The 22,518-nt window shown below is 43.2% G+C and overlaps 1 protein-coding gene across 11 annotated transcripts in view; it reads right to left on the bottom strand.

Annotated features, from left to right (window-relative positions):
• hdac4 (histone deacetylase 4) overlaps positions 1-22,518 on the bottom strand; it is a 408,670-nt gene that overhangs the window by 153,943 nt on the left and 232,209 nt on the right. For all 11 annotated transcript variants that reach the window (XM_067987940.1, XM_067987944.1, XM_067987946.1 and 8 more), the window contains 2 exons: positions 16,570-16,811; positions 8,568-8,718 (listed from right to left, as the gene is read on the bottom strand). In XM_067987940.1, the coding sequence (XP_067844041.1) occupies positions 8,568-8,718; positions 16,570-16,811 (393 nt within the window). The remainder of the gene's footprint in view (positions 1-8,567; positions 8,719-16,569; positions 16,812-22,518) is intronic.

Below are 22,518 nucleotides of genomic sequence, written 5' to 3'. Positions count from 1 at the left end.
GTATATTAACTACAACCGTTAATGTACACCCCGATTTTGCCAGCAATTGAAAGAGCAGCCTGGACTATACAACATACATATTGGGGTGGACTCACAGCTGAGTCCCCAGCACACGCCCGAACCAAGAGGCCCAAGGATCAATAAAAATTGCTCCTTGGGTCTTATTAACATACTTAATGCAAGCTGCCGCCGGTCACACCTTCACAGGCAGCTCACCCTAGCAAAGACATCAATGTCGGGCAGCGGCCCTCAGGTAAATTCCTGGAGGGGTGATTGGAGCGGGCTTGGGGGCTGCTGATAGTGATTCCTACGGAGTTGGAGGAGCATTCCTGCTCCTCCTGGCTTCACAGGATTTTTTTTTAAACAAACAATTTTAATTACCTACCTTATGTTGTCGGCCACGGATGCCACAGAAGAATCCTGATCGGGGCAGGTCCGATCCCTACCCCACTCATCCCAAACAAATTTTAAGAAGGTATCCTTATAACAGTCAGTAATTTACATATTTAAGGGCCCTAGGCCCGTTTCAAGTAGTCGCCTGGGACTTGTACTCAGAGTAACGCATATTTGAAAAAATGCCTGCCTGTCACTTTTAAACTGTATGTATGTACAGGCGTGAGGAGAGAGCATGCTTTGTCTCTGTAATGCAGCAAACTGCATACTGACTGTTCGTCATATCCCTAATTAGTATCTGGAAGGACTAAGTTGTGTGGAAACTTAATGCAGTGGCCACTAATATCTATTCAGAAAGCCATTAGGATTTGCTGCTTAGCTGCAGGTCGGGTTGTAGAAAAATATCAGATAATGTCATTTTTGCTGAGAAGCAGCCTCCTCATATACTGGCCTTCACTTAGGTTACAGTGCCTCAGTTAATACATTCCTGAAGGTGCGCCTCTTATGCCTTTGGACATCCCTGATCAAGATCTCCTATTTCTGTTCCTCTTCCAGCATATCCAGCAATACACTTACTGCTGCACCCATGCGGCTTGAAGTCTCCTGTTGCTAATAACCACAAGCTTTCTTGCAGCTCTGCTATCGTGCAACCTCTGCTTGCTTCCTCATCTATGTTGAAATGGGAGTCATTCGTGCAATTTAGAAGAGCAGTAATCTGTAGGAAGTTTGTAATATTTCTCTTTAATTGCTACTTAACAATTAGTTAATAGCTAGGTCAGCATATCATTGTGCGTTGCAGTCTTGCTTCCAGAAGGAATTCTAATTAAAATTAAAGCGAACTCCTAAATTTTCTGTTTCTTCACACACATTTTATGTGTACTCCATTGATATATCTCAGGAAATTAGACCCCTTCAAGTTTTTAACACAAGTTATTAACACAAGTTATTTTTGGGGGGAGGGGGCTATGAGAGAATACCTATGCTATACAAAAATATCTTCTCATCTGCAGAAAAGGCTGGCTCTTGATGCTGATCATATAAATACTCAAGCTTATTTCAAGTGTCTCAACCACTTCCGATTCTCAAGGTCCGTTCTAAATTTAGCCTACACTGGAAGGCAAAGATCAGCCCCCATGACCAACTTTTACATTACTGCTCAAAAATGGGCAAACTGGTTTGCTATATTTAGATAAAAGGAAACATCTTGTTCAATTCTAAAATACTTTGTTGAAAGAGGAAATCTCCTACTGATCGAAACTTACTATTCTAGTTTGCTCAGCATTTTTATCTCCCAGTGCATGCGCAAGCTGAGAAGCTTAAACTATGGATGGAAGGGAACTGAAAAATCAGATATAGTGATTCGCATAAAGTACTCTATCACAATATGACCTTCTTGAAGTTAAAGTTTTATGTTGTATATGAAAAATCACGTTGAACAACCCAAGCTAACAATCTCCAACCCTGCTTGTCTGCCATATTGTTCACTCATCCAGTCACCTAACCTCCCCTTCTGCTTGATATGACTCTCACTCCCTATTTCATTCATTCCTAAACAGCTTAAACCTGTCCTGTATGCTTCTAGCTTTTCTTCTAGGCATATTATGCTCACTTATTCATCCAGTGACAGGGAGCACCATGGTTAAGACTATTCTGCAAGTGCCAGTAAACTGATATGTCACTTTCATTGGTGCTAATAATGTCCAAGTAGCCTCCCCTTCATAGCACCATCTATCCCATTCCTAAGTCAAGGAGAAGAGGTAACAATGGAAAGAAAGCATGAAGCTGCCACAGAGCAGGAATGAAGAAAGGGGTTTTAGTGGCTACAGTACGACAGATAGGGCAGGAAAAGGAGGAGATGTAAGACACAGAGATAGGACCCCAGAGTTGGAATCAGTTAAGACAATATAACTGCATCCTTTAAATTTCTAAAAGCTTATCAAGCAGATTCAGGCTGCTATACCTTGGAAGTGGACAGCACAGATCTGGTACCCACTTTGTACAGATTTGGAAAGCAACAGGAGTAAAACAAGTTACCGTCGAGGTAACTCATCCTTTAACAAGGATATGGTAATATTTTTTCCCCTAAACAACAGATGAGATTTCAATGAGCCAATCAGTGCATCTTTATTTAGTTACAGATGGCTAAGCTCCCTATCCCCATGGGATACACAGCCTTGAAGAATAAGCTTAGTCTTTCTGACATGAAATCAAATTACCCTGCAGCCATCCAAATTCTGGCATTTCCTTTATAAACTGTGTTTAAAAGCTTAGGAAAGCAGCATGTAGCACTAGCTGGTTGGCACAAAATTCTGTCAGCATTTTACGTACAAAATTCGGCTGAGTTTTTAACATTAAGGTAAATAGATAATTGAAATTATAAAAGCAGCAGCAGAAAGTATTTCTATCACTCCTTTAACACAGTAATGGTCCAAAGGCAGTTCAAAGAGCGAAAACAAATACAGAGCAGTAGTATAAGAGTTAGGATATGACCAAAAGCACAGTCAGAAAGATTTCGAAGTGGCTTTTAAAAGCAGGGAGAAAAGTTGAATGGTAGAGGAGCTTTAAGAGGGAGTTGTGGAGAGTAGAGCTGGGACAGCTAATGGCTACGCTGTCAGTGATAGAGTAGAGGGAGGGGGTCACATAGGAAACCTTTTGGAGGTTTGAAAGAAACAGGCACAGGCCGGGACGTGGGGCTGAAAGATGTTGTCGAGCTAGGTGGGGCAAGGCTAGGGAAGAATTTGTAAATGAGGATTTTGAATTCAACACCTTGGTTAAAAGGGAGTCAATGAAAGCGGTCAATGAAAGCGGTCAACGATAAGGGAGACAGGCAAGCAAGACCTAGTCCAGGGCAGGATGGTGCTAGAGGTTTGGATGGAGGCCAGCAATGAGAATATTGGAGAAATCAAGTCATGAGAGCACAAATGAGGATTTCTACAGTGGTGGAAATGAGGTATGGCAGAGGCAAGCAATGTTGGTGATAGATAGGATTTGAAGGTCAAACAGGAAAATTAAATTGTGCTCTATCTTGTGCAGCCTACATGGCAGTTGGGGAAGGGGATGAAATTGAAGGTCATGGTATGGATAGCTTTGGTTCAATTCAACACTGGGAAGACCAAAGGCATCTTACCCAGCAGAAGCCAAATAAAAAAAGAGTTTTGGTTGTCCTAATGCTTAGTAAAGTTCTGGCTCATCCATGACTTTATGTAGGACAAGCAATCTAACAATACAGAGGTGGCTGTGGAATCAAGTGATGGTGGTGATGTAGAGCTTGGCGTCATCAGAATACATGTGGATACTAACTGCATACCAACGAATTATGTTATGAAGGGCAACATGCAAGTGAGCGAAAGGAAGGTGACAAGAATTAAATCCTGGGGTACTCTGGAGATGACTGTACAGGGGTGAGGAGAGAGGCCATTGCTGGGAGATATGTTGGCCACACTAGGACAGATAGAAGTAGAATTAAGCAAGGGCGTTCCCATGGAGGTGAACAATCAAGAAAAGGCAGTGAAGGAGGACTGAGTGATCAACAATGTCAAACTTGCTAGAGGGGTAGTGGAAGACTAGAAAGGATAATGCATAACTCATTTTGTCTGTTTGAAGTTTGGAGAACGCTGCAAGTGGTCAACAATTCCAGGTAATTCCTGTTCTTCAGTAAAGATCTTAAGCCATACAGTGGGGTTCCACAGAGTTCAGTACTAGGTCCCTTGCCTTTTGTGGTATATACTAATAATTTAGACCTAAATGTAAGGGGGCATGATTAAGAAGTTTGCAGATGATACAAAAATTGGCCATGTGGTTAACAGTGAGGAGCAAAGCTGTAGCCTGCAGAAAGATATCAATGGTCAGGTGAGCAGAAAAGTGGCAAATGGAATTCAATCCGGAGAAGTGTGAGGTAATGCATTTGGGGAGGGCAAACACAATAAATGGGAGGATACTGAGAGTTGTAGAATAACAGAGGGACCTTGGAATGCATGTCCACAGATCCCTGAAGGCAACAGGACAGATAGATAAGGTGGTTAAAAAGGCATACGGGATACTTTCCTTTATTAGCCAAGGCACAGAATATAAGAGCAGGAGGTTATGCTAGAACTGTATAAAACACTAGTTAGGCCACAGCTAGAGCACTGCGTACAGTTCTGGTTAGCACATTATAGGAAATATGAGATTACACTAGAGAGAGTACAAAGGAGATTTACAAGGATGTTGCCAGGACTGGACAATTTTAGCTACGAGGAAAGATTGGATAGGCTGGAGTTGTTTTCATTGGAACAGAGGAGGCTGAGGGGTGATTTAATTGAGGTGTATAAAATTATGAAGGGCCAAGATAGAGTGGATAGGAAGGACCTATTTCCCTTAGCAGAGGGGTCAGTGACCAGTGGGCATAGATTTAAGGAAATTGGTAGAAAGGTTAGAGGGGAGTTGAGGAGAAATTTTTTCACCCAGATGGTGGTCAGAGTCTGGAACTCACTGCCTGAAAGGGTGGTAGAGGCAGAAAGCCTCAACTCATGTAAAAAGTACTTGGATGTGCATTTGAAGTGCCGTAACCGACAAGGCATGATGGGCCAAATGGCCTCCTTCTGTGCCGTAACTTTCTATGAAGTTCCTGTCAGGACATCCCAGGCTGCAACGGTCACATATATTCATTACTTCAAAAGCTTGAAGCTTACATGTAGCAGGCAATATGATATCAAGCCCTCCAGATCAGACAGATGTGGACTTACCTGCATCTTTTCATTAATTTGGAGACATGGCGGCAAGGTCAGAGAGAACTTACACTGAAAAATCATAACCAATAGTGAAAAGAAATTCAACACTTCGACTCGAGTGAGAGTCATGAGTTCAAATCCTGCCACGGCAGCTGGGGAATTTAAATTCAATTAATTAAATAAAATCTGGAATTAAAATACCAGTATCAGTAATGGTGGCCAACAAACTACCGGATTGTCGTAAAAACCCATCTGGTTCACTAATGTCTTTAAGGGAAGGAAACCTACCATCCTTACCTGGTCTGGCCTATATGTGATTCCAGACCCACAGCAATGTCGTTGATTCTTAATTGCCCTCTCAAATGGCCTAGCAAACCACTCAGCTGTCAAATCTCGCTAAAAAAAGTCAGAATAAGAATAAAACTGGACGGACCACCCGGCATTGGACCACTAGGCACCGGACACGACAAAGGCAAACCAAGCCCAGTCGACCCTGCAAAGTCCTCCTTACTAACATCTGGGGACTTGTGCCAAAATTGGGAGAGCTGTCCCACAGACCAGTCAAGCAACAGCCTGACACAGCCATACTCTCACAATCATACCTTTCAGCCAACGTCCCAGACTCTTCCATTACCATCCCTGGGTATGTCCTGTCCCACCGGCAGGACAGACCCACCAGAGGTGGCGGTACAGTGATACACAGTCAGGAGGGAGTGGCCCTGGGATTCCTCAACATTGACTCTGGACCCCATGAAATCTCATGGCATCAGGTCAAACATGGGCAAGGAAACCTCCTGCTGATTACCACCAACTGCCCTCCCTCAGCTGATGAATCCAGTCCTCCTCCATGTTGAACACCACTTGGAGGAAGCACTGAGGGTAGCAAGGGCACAGAATGTATTCTGGGTGAGGGACTTCAATGTCCATCACCAACAGTGGCTAGGTAGCACCACTACTGGCCAAGTCCTGAAGGACATATCTGCCAGACTGGGCCTGCGGCAGGTGGTGAACGAACCAACACGAGGGAAAAACTTACTTGACCTCGTCCTCACCAATCTACCTGTCGCAAATGCATCTGTCCATGACAGTATTGGTAGGAGTGACCACCGCACAGTCTTCGTGGAGACGAAGTCCCATCTTTGCACTGATGATACCATTCAACGTGTTGTGTGGTACTACCACCGTGCTAAATGGGATAGATTCAGAACTGATCCAGCAGCTCAAAATTGGGCATCCATGAGGCGCTGTGGGCCCTCAGCAGCAGCAGCAGAATTGTATTCCAGCACAAGCTGTAACCTCATGGCCCGGCATATTCCTCACTCTACCATTACCAGCAAGCCAGGGGATCAACTCTGGTTCAATGAAGAGTGTAGAAGAGCATGCCAGGTGCAGCACCAGGCATACCTAAAAATGAGGTGTCAACCTGGTGAAGCTATAATTCAGGACTACATGCATGATAAACAGCAGAAGCAACATGCTATAGACAGAGCGAAGCGATTCCACAACCAATAGATCAGATCAGATCAAAGCTCTGCAGTCCTGCCACATCCAGTTGTGAATGGTGGTGGATAATTAAACAACTAATGGGAGGAGGAGGCCCTGTAAACATCCCCATCCTCAACGATGACTGTGTCCAACGATGACGTGAGCGCAAAAGACAAGGCTGAAGCGTTTGCAACCATCTTCAGCCAGAAGTGCCGAGTGGATGATCCATCTCGGCCTCCTCCCGATATCCCCACCATCCTCCCGATATCCCCACCATCACACAAGCCAGTCTTCAGCCAATTCGATTCACTCCACGATATCAAGAAACGGCCGAGTGCACTGGATACAGCAAAGGCTATGGGCCCCGACAACATCCCGGGCTGTAGTGCTGAAGGCTTGTGCTCCAGAACGAGCTGCGCCTCGAGCCAAGCTGTTCCAGTACAGCTACAACACTGGCATCTACCAGGTATGTCCTGTCCACAAAAAACAGGACAAATACAATCTGGCCAATTACCACCCCATCATTCTACTCTCAATCATCGGCAAAGTGATGGAAGGTGTCGTCAACAGTGCTATCAAGCGGCACTTACTCACCAATAACCTGCTCACCGATGCTCAGTTTGGGTTCTGCCAGAATCACTTGGCTCCAGACCTCATTACAGCCTTGGTCCAAACATGGACAAAAGAGCTGAATTCTAGAGGTGAGGTGAGAGTGACTGCCCTTGACATCAAGGCAGCATTTGACCGAGTGTGGCACCAAGGAGCCCAAGTAAAATTGAAGTCAATGGGAATCAGGGGGAAAACTCTCCAGTGCCTGGAGTCATACCTAGCACAAAGGAAGATGGTAGTGTTGTTGGAGGCCAATCATCTCAGCCCCAGGACATTGCTGCAGGAGTTCCTCAGGGTATTGTCCTAGGCCCAACCATCTTCAGCTGATTCATCAATGATCTTCCCTCCATAAGGTCAGAAATGGGGATGTTCGCTGATGATTGCACAGTGTTCAGTTCCATTCACAACCCCTCAAATAATGATGCAGTCCGAGCCCGCATGCAGCAAGACCTGGACAACATCCCGGCTTGGGCTGATAAGTAGCAAGTAACATTCGTGCCAGACAAGTGCCAGGCAATGACCATCTCCAACAGGAGAGTCTAACCATCTCCCCATGACATTCAACGGCATTACCATCACCGAATCCCCCACCATCAACATCCTGGGGGTCACCAATGACCAGAAACTTAACTGGACCAGCCACATAAATACTGTGGCTACAAGAGCAGGTCAGAGGCTGGGTATTCTGCAGCGAGTGACTCACCTCCTGACTCCCCAAAGCCTTTCCACCATCTACAAGGCACAAGTCAGGAGTGTGATGGAATACTCTCCACTTGCCTGGATGAGTGCAGCTCCAACACCACAAGAAGCTCGACACCATCCAGGACAAAGCAGCCCGCTTGACTGGCACCCCACCCACCACCCTAAACATTCACTCCCTTCGCCACCGGCGCACAGTGGCTGCAGTGTGTACCATCCACAGGATGCACTGCAGCAACTTGCCAAGGCTTCTTCGACAGCACCTCCTAAACCTGCGACCTCTACCACCTAGAAGGACAAGAGCAGCAGGCACTTGTGGGGCGAGGGGCATGACAACAGCAGATTACACAATGTGCTGCAACAGTACACTTATCTGAACCAGAAACAACAAATTAACCCCCAACAAGAATTCAGATAATTAAAGGCATTGAATTGAACTACTGAAATAAATGCAGCACCAAAATTTCACAATTGAGAATATTGTACGACATGTCTAAATGCTATACAGGCAGGTTTTTAAGCTTGCAACTCTTAACTGTATTGGAATCAATGAAGCTATATTCACCATATAGTCTGATACAAACTACCATCAGTGCTTAGCAGAGGTCTAACATTTGTTCTATTATGAATCACTTAACTAGTGATTAACTTAAGAACACTGGCATTTCTTACTTTCTTTTCCTTTCTCCTTATTCTTTATCAGCAGTAGTTTTTGTTCTCTGTGTTGTTTCTCCATCTCCTGTTCCTGACGATGCTGCTCCAGTTTACGCTGCTGTTCCAAAATTTCTTGTTGGTGCTTCAATGCAAGCAATTCCTGTTGGTGCTTAAAACAAAACAAAAAAGAGAGTAAGCAGCTGATGTCCACATACTAATCACGTAATAACTGAACCCTTCCTCCGCATTCCCAATGTAATGCATTGCACAAAGTCCATTGTAACTGTAAAAAATGATACAGCTTGTAGGATACGGAGATGGACAACTGGATTGCCTGCCCGTTTCAGGCGGGAAAGCACTTGGAATATGCAAATCAGGGTCTTCTAACATGTCGTGCATATTCTGCCCATTTTTATCGGCGTTAAGTGGCCGCTGGATATCGCTTAGAAAGCAGGCAAAGTTTTTTTTTAATGTTTTAACCAAGCATTTCTACAAAAGGTTCAATAATATTTGCATAAATTCAGATTCTGCTGGCCTGCCTCCAAGCATCTGAGTTAGTAATGCAATAAATCTTTCCATGCTAAAACCGATAGCATTATAGGTACTACTTTTGTAGTTAGGTTTGTTAAAAGCTGGAAATTTCCCAGCACCCAGAAGGATGCAATAACTTACTTCTCGTAATTCAGTTCAGCCAATATCAAGAATAATGACCAGCTGCAGGAGGGAACATTTGTTTATGGTTCTGGACAATTTTTGGCTTAGTAATACTGTTGTCAACAGAAATTGTGCACAGACTATACTAGGGCACTTCAAGTATTGACAACGAGCTAAAGGGGAAGCAAACTCTATTGGATGTAGATCCTCGTTCTATACACAGTGAAACTACAGAATTTTTTTTTTTAAATGTTGAACATTCGCCTACATGGAAATCTGCCAGGTTAGTTACCTCCTTGCTGCCACGAAGTCACCAATGGACAGTGTCCCATAGATGCGGCAACAAAATGGGGGTTGCGGTTTCAGATTAGCTTAGATGATCCATAGCTGCTTAATCCAACCAGCACTGCATCAGCTCTTGGGCCAATCTAAAGTAACACCCCACATTGCTTTAAATGGAGCTTTTTTTTTCTCAATGTGGGCAATGCTGGCAAGGCCACATTTATTGCCCGATCCTAGTTGCCTGAAGATGGTGGTGGCCCTTCTCTCTGAAGCACTGATGGTGCTCCCACAATGGTGCTCCATAGGAAATTCCAGGATTGGGATCCAGTGATAATGAAGGAAGACCGATATATGTCCAAGTCGGGACGATGTGCGACTTGGAGGGAAACTTGCAAGTAATTTTGTTCCCATCACTTTGCTGCTCTACGGTAGAGCTCGTGGGGCTACGCTACCATTGAAGTAGGCTTGGCATTCTTTAGATAGTACATTTTGCAGCTACAGGGGGCTGGGGTGTAGGGGGATTAATATTGGGTTCAGTAGTAGGCGTGTTGATCAAGTGTGCTGCTCTGTCCTGGATGGTGTTGCACTTCCTTAGTGTTCTTGCGGGTTCTCCAATCCAGGTATGTGGTGAGTATTCCATCAAGCTCGTGACTTGGTGGAGAGGCTTTAGGGGTTCAGGGTGTGAGCCACTGTCACTTCAAGACATTAATTATCAGTGACATTACAAAGTGGCCGAGCCAATTTGTAAAAACAGAAATTTGACAAAACAATCCAGGATAATTTTTTTGCTAGCATATATTTTGATATAGAATAGGGGAGCACTCTGAATAATAGATGCTCCCCTTGTTCTTTCTTCCCTTTAAAAACAGTTCTGTACTTGTGGGCAGGACTGTTATGTCGGAGACTTTATGTAGGCAGGAACTATTTGCTAAAAGCACCATTTTGGTTGACTTTCTCCAAAACAGGAATTCCTAAATTCCAGCTTAAAAACCAAAAGAAGAAAAAAAGCAAATAATTTATTCTAGACATCTTAAAACAAGATTTTTCTCAAATGATTCCCAAGTACATGGATATTACACTATGCTACAACAACTCCTTGCATTTCTATTGCACCTTTAATATAAAGATCGCACAAGACACTTCAGAGGTGTAAGGAAATTTGACAGAGCCACGATGGGAAAGGTCAGGAAGGGTGACCAAAAATTTGGTTGAAAAATGGGTCCTGAGAAGGTTTTTGAAGGAGAAGTAGGGAATTCCAAGAGGCAAGACCTAAATAGCAGAAGGCTCTGTTATTAATGGTGGAGCAAACTTGCAAAGTTATAGAGATAGAGGAGCTATAATGGTGGGTCTCTCCGAGAGGAGGAGATAACAAAAAAAATCTCAAAAAAGGTAGGTAATTTCTCCCCCCACCCACTACTTTTCCATTATATGAATAGGAGAATACATAATACGGAAATTACTCTAATCTGCACAATCCACCAAGTGCCTGCTTCTGTTGTTTTGAAACCCGCTGCTTGCGCTTAACTTCATTGTTATTGAACATTTATGATAGAAAGGAGTTGGCTTTTTACACCTCTGACAGTTAATTTAAATTGTGAGTTGAAACCACCCCAGATGTTTGTGGTTTAGCTTCGGTGGCAGTTTTTGTTGAATGTTTGATAGAATTTTCATTGCTTGCATTACAGTTGGATCTTTATCATTATCATCACCTGTCATACCCATAACTGGCATAGGAGCTGCTCCCTGGCGTGATTGGTGGGGGGAAATCTAAACATTAAACTGAAATTTCTCCTACTATGTCGGAGACATTTTTATATATTTTTAAGTTATATAGATGGATAGAGAGGGGGGTATTTAAGCAGAAACTCTTTCTTTAACAAACAGTTTAACTATAATCACCATCAGTTAAGATATAGTGAGGGAGGACGGTTAGTCAAATATAGTTTGAGAATAAAGGAGGTCCCAAACAATACCATCACTTTTCTTCCTCGCTTTTAGATTTCCTTTTATAAAAAAATGTTTTTGTTCATTTTGTTCTTTCTTTCCCACCCATTTCTTCCTTGATCTTTTCTGCTTACTGTATTAATGTTCATCTTTATTTTTTCAAATTCAGGTTATGCATCATAAATAATAAGCCTTCAATTAAAACCATCCCTTAAATACAACCAGTAAAACAATGGAAAATGTGTGTAGGACATTCAGAGTCAGTTTTAAGGAAATGGAACAGCAATAACTGCCTATTCAGTATGACTACCTTAAACAATGTTTGACTGTAAAGATATAAATCACTCCAAAATTAAATGTGCAGCGTGATTATACCACAGATCAGCATATTGTTATATTCTAGAATGACCATGTGTGTTTCCATAGATGTTCATGGAAAATTAAATCAGTAATTTTGTGTTGTTAGTTGTACTCTGCTGTCCGTATCCTAACTCGCACCAAGTCCCGTTCACCCAATCCCCGTGCTCGCTGGCCTACATTGGCTCCCGGTGCAGCAATACTTCAATTTTAAAATTCTCATCCTTGTTTTCAAATCCCTCCATAGCCTCGTCCCTCCCTATCTCCGTAACCTCCTCCGGCCCAACAACCCTCCGAGATTTCTGCGCTCCTCCAATTCTTGCCTCCTGTACATCCCCGATTTTAATCGCTCCACCATTGGCAGCCGTGCCTTCAGCTGCCTAGGCCTTCAGCTTTGGAATTCCCTCCCTAAACCTCTCCACCTCTCGACCGCTCTCTCCTCCTTTATGCTAACCGTGCCCAATGCCTTTAACGTAGTGACCAAAAGCTTCTTTGTCCAAGCTTTTGGTCACTTTTCCTAATATCTTCTTATGTGGTTCGGTGTCAAATTCAGTTTGATAACACTCCTGTGAAGCGCCTTGGGCGTTTTACTACGTTAAAGGCATTGGGCACGGTTAGCATAGTGGTTATGTTACTTGACTAATAATTCAGAGGCCTGGACTAATAATCTGGAGTCATGAATTCAAATCCTGCCACGGCAGCTGGGGAATTTAAATTCAATTAATTAAATAAAATCTGGGGGAAAAAAAAATAGTATCAGTAATGGTAGCCATGAAACTACCGAATTATTGTAAAAACCCATCTAGTTCACTAACATCCTTTAGGAAAGGAAACCTACCATCCTTACCCAGTCTGGCCTATATGTGACTCCAGACCGACAGCAATCGCCCTCTGAAATGGCCCAGCAAGCCATTCAGTTGTACAATCTCGCTACAGAAAGTCACAAGAATAAAACCAGACCACTAGGCACCGGACACGACAAAGGCAAACAAAGCCCAGTCGACCCTGCAAAGTCCTCCTCACTAATATCTGGGGACTTGTGCCAAAATTGGGAGAGCTGTCCCACAGACTAGTCAAGCAACAGCCTGACATAGCCACACTCACAGAATCATACCTTTCAGCCAACGTCCCAGGCTCTTCCATCACCATCCCTGGGTATGTCCTGTCCCACCGGCAGGATAGACCCACCAGAGGTGGCAGTACAGTGGTATACAGTCAGGAGGGAGTGGCCCTGGGAGTCCTCAACATTGACTCCGGACCCCATGATATCTCATGGTATCAGGTCAAACACGGGCAAGGAAACCTGCTGCTGATTACCACCTACTGCCCTCCCTCAGCTGATGAATCAGTCCTCCTCCATATTGAGCACACTTGGAGAAAGCACTAAGGGCAGCAAGGGCACAGAATGTACTCTGGGTGGGGGACTTCAATGTCCATCACCAAGAGTGGCTCGGTAGCACGACTACAGACCGAGCTGGCCGAGTCCTGAAGGACGTAGCTGCGAGACTGGGCATGCGGCAGGTGGTGAGCGAACCAACATGAGGGAAAAACCTACTTGACCTCGCCCTCACCAATCTAACTGTCGCAGATGCATCTGTCCATGACCGTATTGGTAGGAATGACCACCGCACTGTCCTTGTGGAGACAAAGTCCCGTCTTCGCACTGAGGACACCATCCAATGTGTTGTGTGGCACTATCACCGTAGATAGATTCAGAACAGATCCAGCAGCTCAAAATTGGGCATCCATGGGGCGCTGTGGGCCATTAGCAGCAGCAGAATTGTATTCCAGCACAATCTGTAACCTCATGGCCCGGCATATTCCTCACTCTACCATTACCAGCAAGCCAGGGGATCAACCCTGGTTCAATGAGGAGTGTAGAAGAGCATGCCAGGAGCAGCACCAGGTGCACCTAAATATGAGGTACCAACTTGTTGAAGCTACAACACAGGACTACATGCATGCTAAACAGCAGAAGCAACATGCTATAGACAAAGCTAAGTGATTCCACAACCGACGGATCAGATCAAAGCTCTGCAGTCCTGTCACATCCAGTTGTGAATGGTGGTGGACAATCAAACAACTAATGGGAGGAGGAGGCTGTGCAAACATCCCCATCCTTAATGATGGCAGAGTCCAGCACGTGAGTGCAAAAGACAAGGCTGAAGCGTTTGCAACCATCTTCAGCCAGAAGTGCCAAGTGGATGATCCATCTTGGCCTCCTCTTGATATCCCCACCATCACACAAGCCAGTCTTCAGCCAATTCGATTCATTCCACATGATATCAAGAAACGGCCGAGTGCACTGGATACAGCAAAGGCTATGGGCCCCGGCAACATACTGGCTGTGGTGCTGAAGACTTGTGCTCCAGAATTAGCCGGGCCTCGAGCCAAACTGTTCCAGTACAGCTACAACACTGGCAATTGTCCAGGTATGTCCTGTCCACAAAAAGCAGGATAAATCCAATCCGGCCAATTACCGCCCCATCAGTCTACTCGCAATCATCAGCAAAGTGATGGAGGTGTCGTCGACAGTGCTATCAAGCGGCACTTACTCACCAATAACCTGCTCACCGATGCTCAGTTTGGGTTCCCCCAGGACCACTCAGCTCCAGACCTCATTACAGCCTTGGTCCAAACATGGATAAAAGAGCTGAACTCCAGAGGTGAGGTGAGAGTGACTGCCCTTGACATCAAGGCAGCATTTGACCGAGTGTGGCACCAAGGAGCCCTCGTAAAATTGAAGTCAATGGGAATCAGGGGGAAAACTCTCCAGTGGCTGGAGTCATACCTCGCGCAAAGGAAGATGGTAGTGGTTGTTGGAGGCCAATCATCTCAGCCCCAGGACATTGCTGCAGGAGTTCCTCAGGGCAGTGTCCTAGGCACAACCATCTTCAGCTGCTTCATCAATGACGTTCCCTCCATCATAAGGTCAGAAATGGGGATATTCGCTGATGATTGCACAGTGTTCAGTTCCATTCGCAACCCCTCAGACAATGAAGCAGTCTGTGCCCACATGCAGCAAGACCTGGACAATATCCAGCATTGGACTGACAAGTGGCAAGAAACATTCACGCCAAACAAGTGCCAGGCCATGACCATCTCCAACAAGAGAGTCTAACCACCTCCCCTTGACATTCAACGGCATTACCATCGCTGAATCCCCCACCATCAACCGGAAACTTAACTGGACCAGTCACATAAATACTGTGGCTATAAGAGCAGGTCAGAGGCTGGGTATTCTGCGGTGAGTGACACTTCCCGACTCCCCAAAGCCTTTCCACCATCTACAAGGCACAAGTCAGGAGTGTGATGGAATACTCTCCTTTTGCCTGGATGAGTGCAGCTCCAACAACACTCAAGAAGCTCGACACCATCCAGGACAAAACAGCCCACTTGATTGGCACCCCATCCACCACCCTAAATATTCACTCCCTTCACCACCGGTGCACTGTAGCTGCAGTGTGTACCATCCACATGATGCACTGCAGCAACTTGCCAAGGTTTCTTCGACAGCACCTCCCAAACCCGCGACCTCTACCACCTAGAAGGACAAGGGCAGCAGGCACGTGGGAACAACACCACCTGCACGTTCCCCTCCAAGTCACACACCTTCCCGACTTGGAAATATATCGCCGTTTCTTCATCGTCACTGGGTCAAAATCCTGGAACTCCCTTCCTAACAGCACTGTGGGAGAACCTTCACCACAGGGACTGCAGCAGCTCAAGAAGGCGGCTCACCACCATCTTCTCTAGGGCAACTGGGGATGGGCAATAAATGCTGACCTTGCCAGCGACGCCCACATCCCATGAACGAATCAAAAAAATATATAAATGCAAGTTGTTGTTGTTGTTGGTTGCGTTTTTTTTGTATGTGACAGAAGATTTTATTAATAAGCCAGCTAATCTTCCATGCCACTGTTCACACTTAGTCTGGGTCTTGAAGCACAATTAACACTTAAAGGGGCAGACTGGGTTCGCATTTAAGGCCACTGCTTGTGTACTTCCAGTGGGGAAGTGATCTCAATTAGTTCTGAAGTCAATTTCAGTCCAACCACCTATTGAAAGTTTCTCTAGATTGGTACCTGCTTGGCTCCTCTCCATAACTCAATCACCTTTCCAGGTTATTGCAATGTTAGAAAAAAACAAAATAACTAGGTTTCCACCTCTTTTCATACTTTTGTTTAATGATTGCTCAGTTGCAATTTGTTGGTGTGATATACAAACTGACAACCGGAACGTGACTGACATTTTTCAACTCTATTTAAATATATAGGAGTTAGATTTTAGCTATATAATTTCTAGCACAACATCACTGTTCTCATTAAATCAAGAGTATTGACGGTCAGGATATTGCTCAAGATTAGGAACTCTGTGCAGTGGGAAAAATAGGTACAAACCTGTGTTCTGTTACCCTGCAATACAGTAAGCTGGAGCAGCAATGCATTATACTTCTGTGCCATCTCACTTTCAAATTAAAACAAACTAACTTTTTGGATGAAGGGGAACAGATATTAGCAGAGTAACTTTTAAAAAAAAAAATTAAACGTTCTGTAGTTGCTCAGCTGTAAGATTTTCTTCATCAATGCAGTAAGGCATAAATTTACAAAAGTACATGCAAACTATAACTTAAAAATAATCCATCACAATAGCTGAAATCTCAGTATCAGATTAACCATATCCTTACACTTCAGTTCAGAATGGATACTCTATTACTATAAAAAGGTGCAAAGGGACAGCTTGAATCGGTCGCCGTGGTTTAAATATCTGAGTCTTGGGTTACCTTTATGTGCTCTTGTAGTTGAGCTTCATGTTGTCGTGAGAGCTGCTCATGTTGCCTCTGAAACTCTGCGATAAGAAGCTGACGTTGGATTTGTTGTTTCTGTTTCAGAGCGATCAGTTCCTGTTGTAGCTGCTGTTCTCGCACATTGGGGTCGGCTGCTGGCACTGTAAACTGATGATCGAGCCGAAGATCCATTGGTGTACTGGGCTGGACTTGTGGAGGCAATGCTGTGCTTATATCAACTATAAGTGAAAAATACAATATAATAGTAGTTAACCATCAGTAGCTCATTGCAGCATTTTTAACATGTCCAAAAATTATACCTATAAATTCCAGGAACCAACACAAGATCCCCATAGTTATAGACTTGGGTATGGTGCAAATTAAACATACACATACACACAGACTCAGTATACAGTATAGTCCTCTTGTAACAGATTGATCAGTGTAGACATGTTTTGTCCCGTTTACACAATGTCTGTTGTAAATAGCCAAATATAAAAGTGACTTTCTTGGTTTTCCTGAGTGCCGCTGCTATTGAGAGAATCGGAGAGCAGGATAGCAGAATACAGACAGGAATCCAGCACCAGAGAGAACAGGACAAGGTAAATTTGTAAACGTTAACTCAACAGTAATTGGTTTGTCCGGACAAACTGAAGAAAAATGTATGTACATGCCTATATTTGGTTTGGGTGGATGCAATCTGTCTGGATTGTTAGGACGATTTATATGTGATATAAATGGATTGCACTGTGAATGAAAGTGAAATGGTAAATTCTCTTGAATGAGGTCAGTCAGAACAATACATTTTATCTCCAGGGTGCTCCAGTTTACCTTACTGAAGATTTTATCTTTCGACAACTATTTCCTCTTTGATTTAATTGTCATTGAACTCTCACAGGCACACAATATATCATTTAAAATCCACAATAACAATTTAATAGTTTAGATTATTATTGCTGAAAGAATATTGAAAAAAATGAGAGTCAGAATTTAACTGAGAAACAATTAATTTTCCTGAAATGTTTGTGGAAATGACAGACTATCTACATTTGGTAATACTGAATATCAAAAATGAAAAATTGTAAAAATACAACTGACCAATATAAAACAGGTCAGCCCAATTTAAAACATGCAGGAAAATACAAGCAGGTACTTGTAGGAACCAACGGCATACATCCAAGTGCTGGAAGATGGGCGGACTTGGGCAAGGATAGCATCAGGCTTGGCTACAATAGCCTCCAAAATCAGACAAGCTATCACTGTTATGCTGTTTTCATATGCTTCCTGGTGGCAAGTCAAAAAGGGCAGTGGTGTAAATACGGAGGCAACTATCTTCTTGGCACAGAATCTAGTGACATGGGGCAGAGGGGAGGAACATGGACGATGTGTGCCCGTCGGTGGAAGCTGAATACAAAAAGAAAAAATAACTAAGGATGAGGCAGATCTCAATTCAATAAGATACCATAACTTCAACATAAAAATAAATAGAATTTTCCTTAAGGATGAGGCCGCAAAGGTGGTAGCTGGTCTACATGGCGGAGCATATATTCTCATTTAAACCATTTAAGGACAAGTCCAATATCCTACACAAACAGCTCTTTAGATTCTTGCAGATACAGAATGCTCGAGAGTGGTCACTAGGGCACTTACTGAATAATAAATAATGCTTCTGCTCCAGATACCTTTATCAGTGGGATTAAGAATGAGGGTGTTATTATGCCAAGATTTCTAAGTTGTTGACCACAAGATCGTGGCTTAATCACACATGAACCAGGGCAATGACAACAAGTCAGTTCTTTGAATTCATCCTGAAGCATAGTTACTGTCTTTTGAGTAAAAAAACATTTGACCTTTCAAGATTCAAGTATGACTCAATATAATTGAGGACCTTCCATTCCTTCATTGGCAAAGTAGGCTGAAGAAAATCTGAAGGATGTTGAAATAATTTGTGCAGTGGAGAGGGGGTGAAGAGAACTTTTCATATTTGTGCAAATTCCATAAGCTGCTAAATCCTGGAGTTTACTTATTGGCAAAGTTTGATCAAACTATTGCCTCTCATTCCACTGAATTGTTAGTAGGAATAGCAGATGTACTCACTAAGAAACTTCTGCTCTGTGAATGGAAAATCATGTAAGTCCCAACACTGACAGAATGTTGGAGTGTTTTGGATACTGCAGGAATTGGAAGAGTTACTATGGCAAGACTATCCCAAGGGTGCAAGTCTAACATTTGGTGGGCTGACACAGGTTTTTGTGTGCAGGGAGCATCAAAGTACATTCAGGCCAGTGGGGTGAGGAGATTGGTGTTTGTGGACTACAATCCATCAGCAATTGTACATCATGGGGTTGTTAGTCATAAGATTGTCGTCTCCACTTGTTGTGTTCATCTAGTCCCATTCCATGCTAACTCAGTGAATTTTTAATAGCACCAAAATGTGCATGTGTGTCATTGTGGGGAGCAATACTATTTATGGGGGGGGGGGGGGGGGGGAGATGAACAATTTATTCCATTAGTGTCATAATGGCAATCTTCCACGATCAAATCATGTTTTTTTTAAAATTTGTCCTTGGGATGTGCTGGCAAGGCAGCATTTATTGCCCATCCTTAATTGCCCTGAGCACATTCAGAGTCAACCATATAGTATGGCACTGGACTGGATTCTTCTGTAGGCCAGGCTGGGTGGGAATGGCAGGTTCCCTTCCCTGAAGGATACTAGTGAACTAGGGAAAGTAAGCAGCGAGGAGGGCACAAAGAGTCTGCAAAGGGATATAGACAGATTAAGTGAGAGGGCAAGAAGGTGGCAGATGGAGTATAATGTGGGGAAATGTGAAGTTATTCACTTTGGTAAGAAGTACAGAAAAACAGAATATTTTTTAAAATGGTGAGAAACTATTAAATGTTGATGTCCAGAGAGAATTGGGTGTCCTCGTACAAGAAACACAAAAAGTTAGTATGTAGGTACAGCAACCAATTAGGAAATGGCATGTTGGCCTTTATTGCATGGGGTTGGAGTACAAGAGTAAGGAAGTCTTACTACAGTTGTACAGGGCTTTAAGTGAGACCTCACCTGCTGCACTATGCACAGTTTTGGTTTCCTTATCTAAGGAAGGATATACTTGCCTTAGAGGCGGTGCAACAAAGGTTCACCAGATTAATTCCTGGGATGAGAGCATTGTCCTATGAGGAGAGATTGAGTAGAATGGGCCTATACTCTCTGGCGTTTATAAGAATAAGAGGTGATCTCATTGAAACATACAAGGTTATGAGGGGGCTTGATAGGGTAGATGCAGAGAGATTGTTTCCCCTGGCTAGAGAGTCTAGAACTAGGGGGCATAGTTGCAGGATAAGGGGTCGGCCATTCAAGACTGAGATGAAAAATTTCTTCACACAGAGGGTTGTGAATCTTTGGCACTCTCTATGCCAGAGGGTTGTGGATGCTGAGTCATTGAATATATTCAAGATGTGGCGATGCCGGTGATGGACTGGGGTTGACAATTGTAAACAATTTTACAACACCAAGTTATAGTCCAGCAATTTTATTTTAAATTCACAAGCTTTCGGAGGCTACCTCCTTCCTCAGGTGAACGATGTGGAAAAAAGGCTGAGATGGATAAATTTTTGGACTCTAGGGGAATCAAGGGGTATGGGGATTGGGCGGGAAAGTGGGGTTAAGGTCGAGGATCAGCCACGATCTTACTGAATGGTGGAGCAGGCTCGAGGGGCCGCATGGCCTACTCATGCTCCTATTTCTAATGTTTGCATGTTTTGTTTTTACAACAATCCAGCAGCTTTCACAGTCATTTCTCCGGTGCCAACCAACAAATTGCTTTATTGAACTCACAATCGCTGGGTTGCTAATCTTGTATCATAACCACTACACAACTGTAGTGAGCAGAGATAAATGTTTTATTTAACTATATACTAAATGGGAACAGTATATTTTACATACACACACTTTAGTGTAATAAAGGTCAGTTGTTAAGCTAAAACAAAATTAGTGTTATTGTGCTATACAGTGTATGTAGGTAGATACTGTCTATGAATTTAAATCATTTGGGGGGTGGGGGAAAAATCAGTGACAATTTGAGAAAGGATATTTGACACCAGGATTTAAAAATGCGTAAAAAAAACAATTAAAAAAAAAACAGTAAAACAAAGGATAACTTTATTCCGTATAATTACTGCCTATAATTAGGAACTCCATGTCACACAAAGCTCTCTGGTCAAGATGGTGACCAGGTGCAGTCCTTTCACAGTAAGTAATGGTACAGCTGGGACAGTGGAACAATGTGGAACCTTCTCAGGGTTGTATATATGTAGACTTGATTTTAAAGAAGAAATATGTTGACATTTTAGAATTCTAAGATAATGATTTTGCCACTGAACAGCAAGCTAATAGATTTGGCTAGGCATAGTGCATAAAAATTGTAGTCAGAGATCACACCCAGTAACAGTGCACTTAATAAGCAATACAATATACTAATATCAGACCTGCAAATGAGATCTCAGAACAAATATTCAACTCATCAAAACACAAATGTACAAAAATTATACAACTGCTTTGTAAAGGCAATTGGCAAACATAAAAACAAATAAACAAAAAGAATGTGTTTATAAGTACATCCAGTATATCCCCTCCAAAGGGTTGAATGACTAGTGCATAGAATGGTTGTGAGTAATTGCACCTGTTTTCTATTTCCACTAGCTATTTTCTTGTCAGTTTCACAAAAAGTAAACAGGATGTGGACTACAAAGGATCAACTGTACTGACAGAGTGTTTAAGTTCAAAATCAACCTCCCAGAACAAAGAATTCATCACCACATACTAAACAAATGAGCGCTTTCACATATAGCAAAAATATTTTTAAAATCTATTTGAACACACAAAGAATTTGAGTGCGGTTATACAACTCTTAGAACAGTTTTACAACCTAAATGCTCATTACCAATTTCCCCTGTAATTTCGTGCAAAGAAAAAGCCTTGCATTATACTTCCACCAAATCCCTGACAGTAATTATTTTAGTTATATTATTTGTGATTAAACCACTGATGATAGTCAACTGTCACTAACCTAACAAATACAATGCAACTAAAACAGTGGTTTTGGACGGCGCACCGTAGCAGGACAATGATTTAATCACATAGTACGTTCTCAAAACTCATTCTGCACAGTTGCCTGAGGAAGGACAGATACAATTGTCCGTTAGTGCTTATTCATAAAAACATAAGAAATAGGAGCAGGAGTAGGCCAATCGGCCCCTCGAGCCTGCTCCGCCATTCAATAAGACCATGGCTGATCTGATCCTAACCTCAAATCTAAATTCATGTCCAATTTCCTGCCCGCTCCCCGTAACCCCTAATTCCCTTTACTTCTAGGAAACTGTCTATTTCTGTTTTAAATTTATTTAATGATGTCGCTTCCACAGCTTTCTGGGGCAGCAAATTCCACAGACCTACTACCCTCTGAGTGAAGATGTTTCTCCTCATCTCAGTTTTGAAAGAGCAGCCCCTTATTCTAAGATTATGCCCCCTAGTTCTAGTTTCACCCATCCTTGGGAACATCCTTACCGCATCCACCCGATCAAGCCACTTCACAATCTTATATGTTTCAATAAGATCGCCTCTCATTCTTCTGAACTCCAATGAGTAGAGTCCCAATCCACTCAACCTCTCCTCATATGTCCGCCCCCTCATCCCCGGGATTAACCGAGTGAACCTTCTTTGTACTGCCTCGAGAGCAAGTATGTCTTTTCTTAAATATGGACACCAAAACTGTATGCAGTATTCCAGGTGTGGTCTCACCAATACCTTATATAACTGCAGCAATACCTCCCTGTTTTTATATTCTATCCCCCTAGCAATAAAAGCCAACATTCCGTTGGCCTTCTTGATCACCTGCTGCACCTGCATACTAACTTTTTGATTTTCTTGCACTAGGACCCCCA

Source organism: Heptranchias perlo, chromosome 7 (genome assembly GCF_035084215.1).
Source record: "Heptranchias perlo isolate sHepPer1 chromosome 7, sHepPer1.hap1, whole genome shotgun sequence".
NCBI classification, from domain to species: domain Eukaryota; kingdom Metazoa; phylum Chordata; class Chondrichthyes; order Hexanchiformes; family Hexanchidae; genus Heptranchias; species Heptranchias perlo.
The sequence above is the reverse complement of the archived record's forward strand: the minus strand, read 5'-3'. Positions and strand labels throughout refer to the sequence as shown.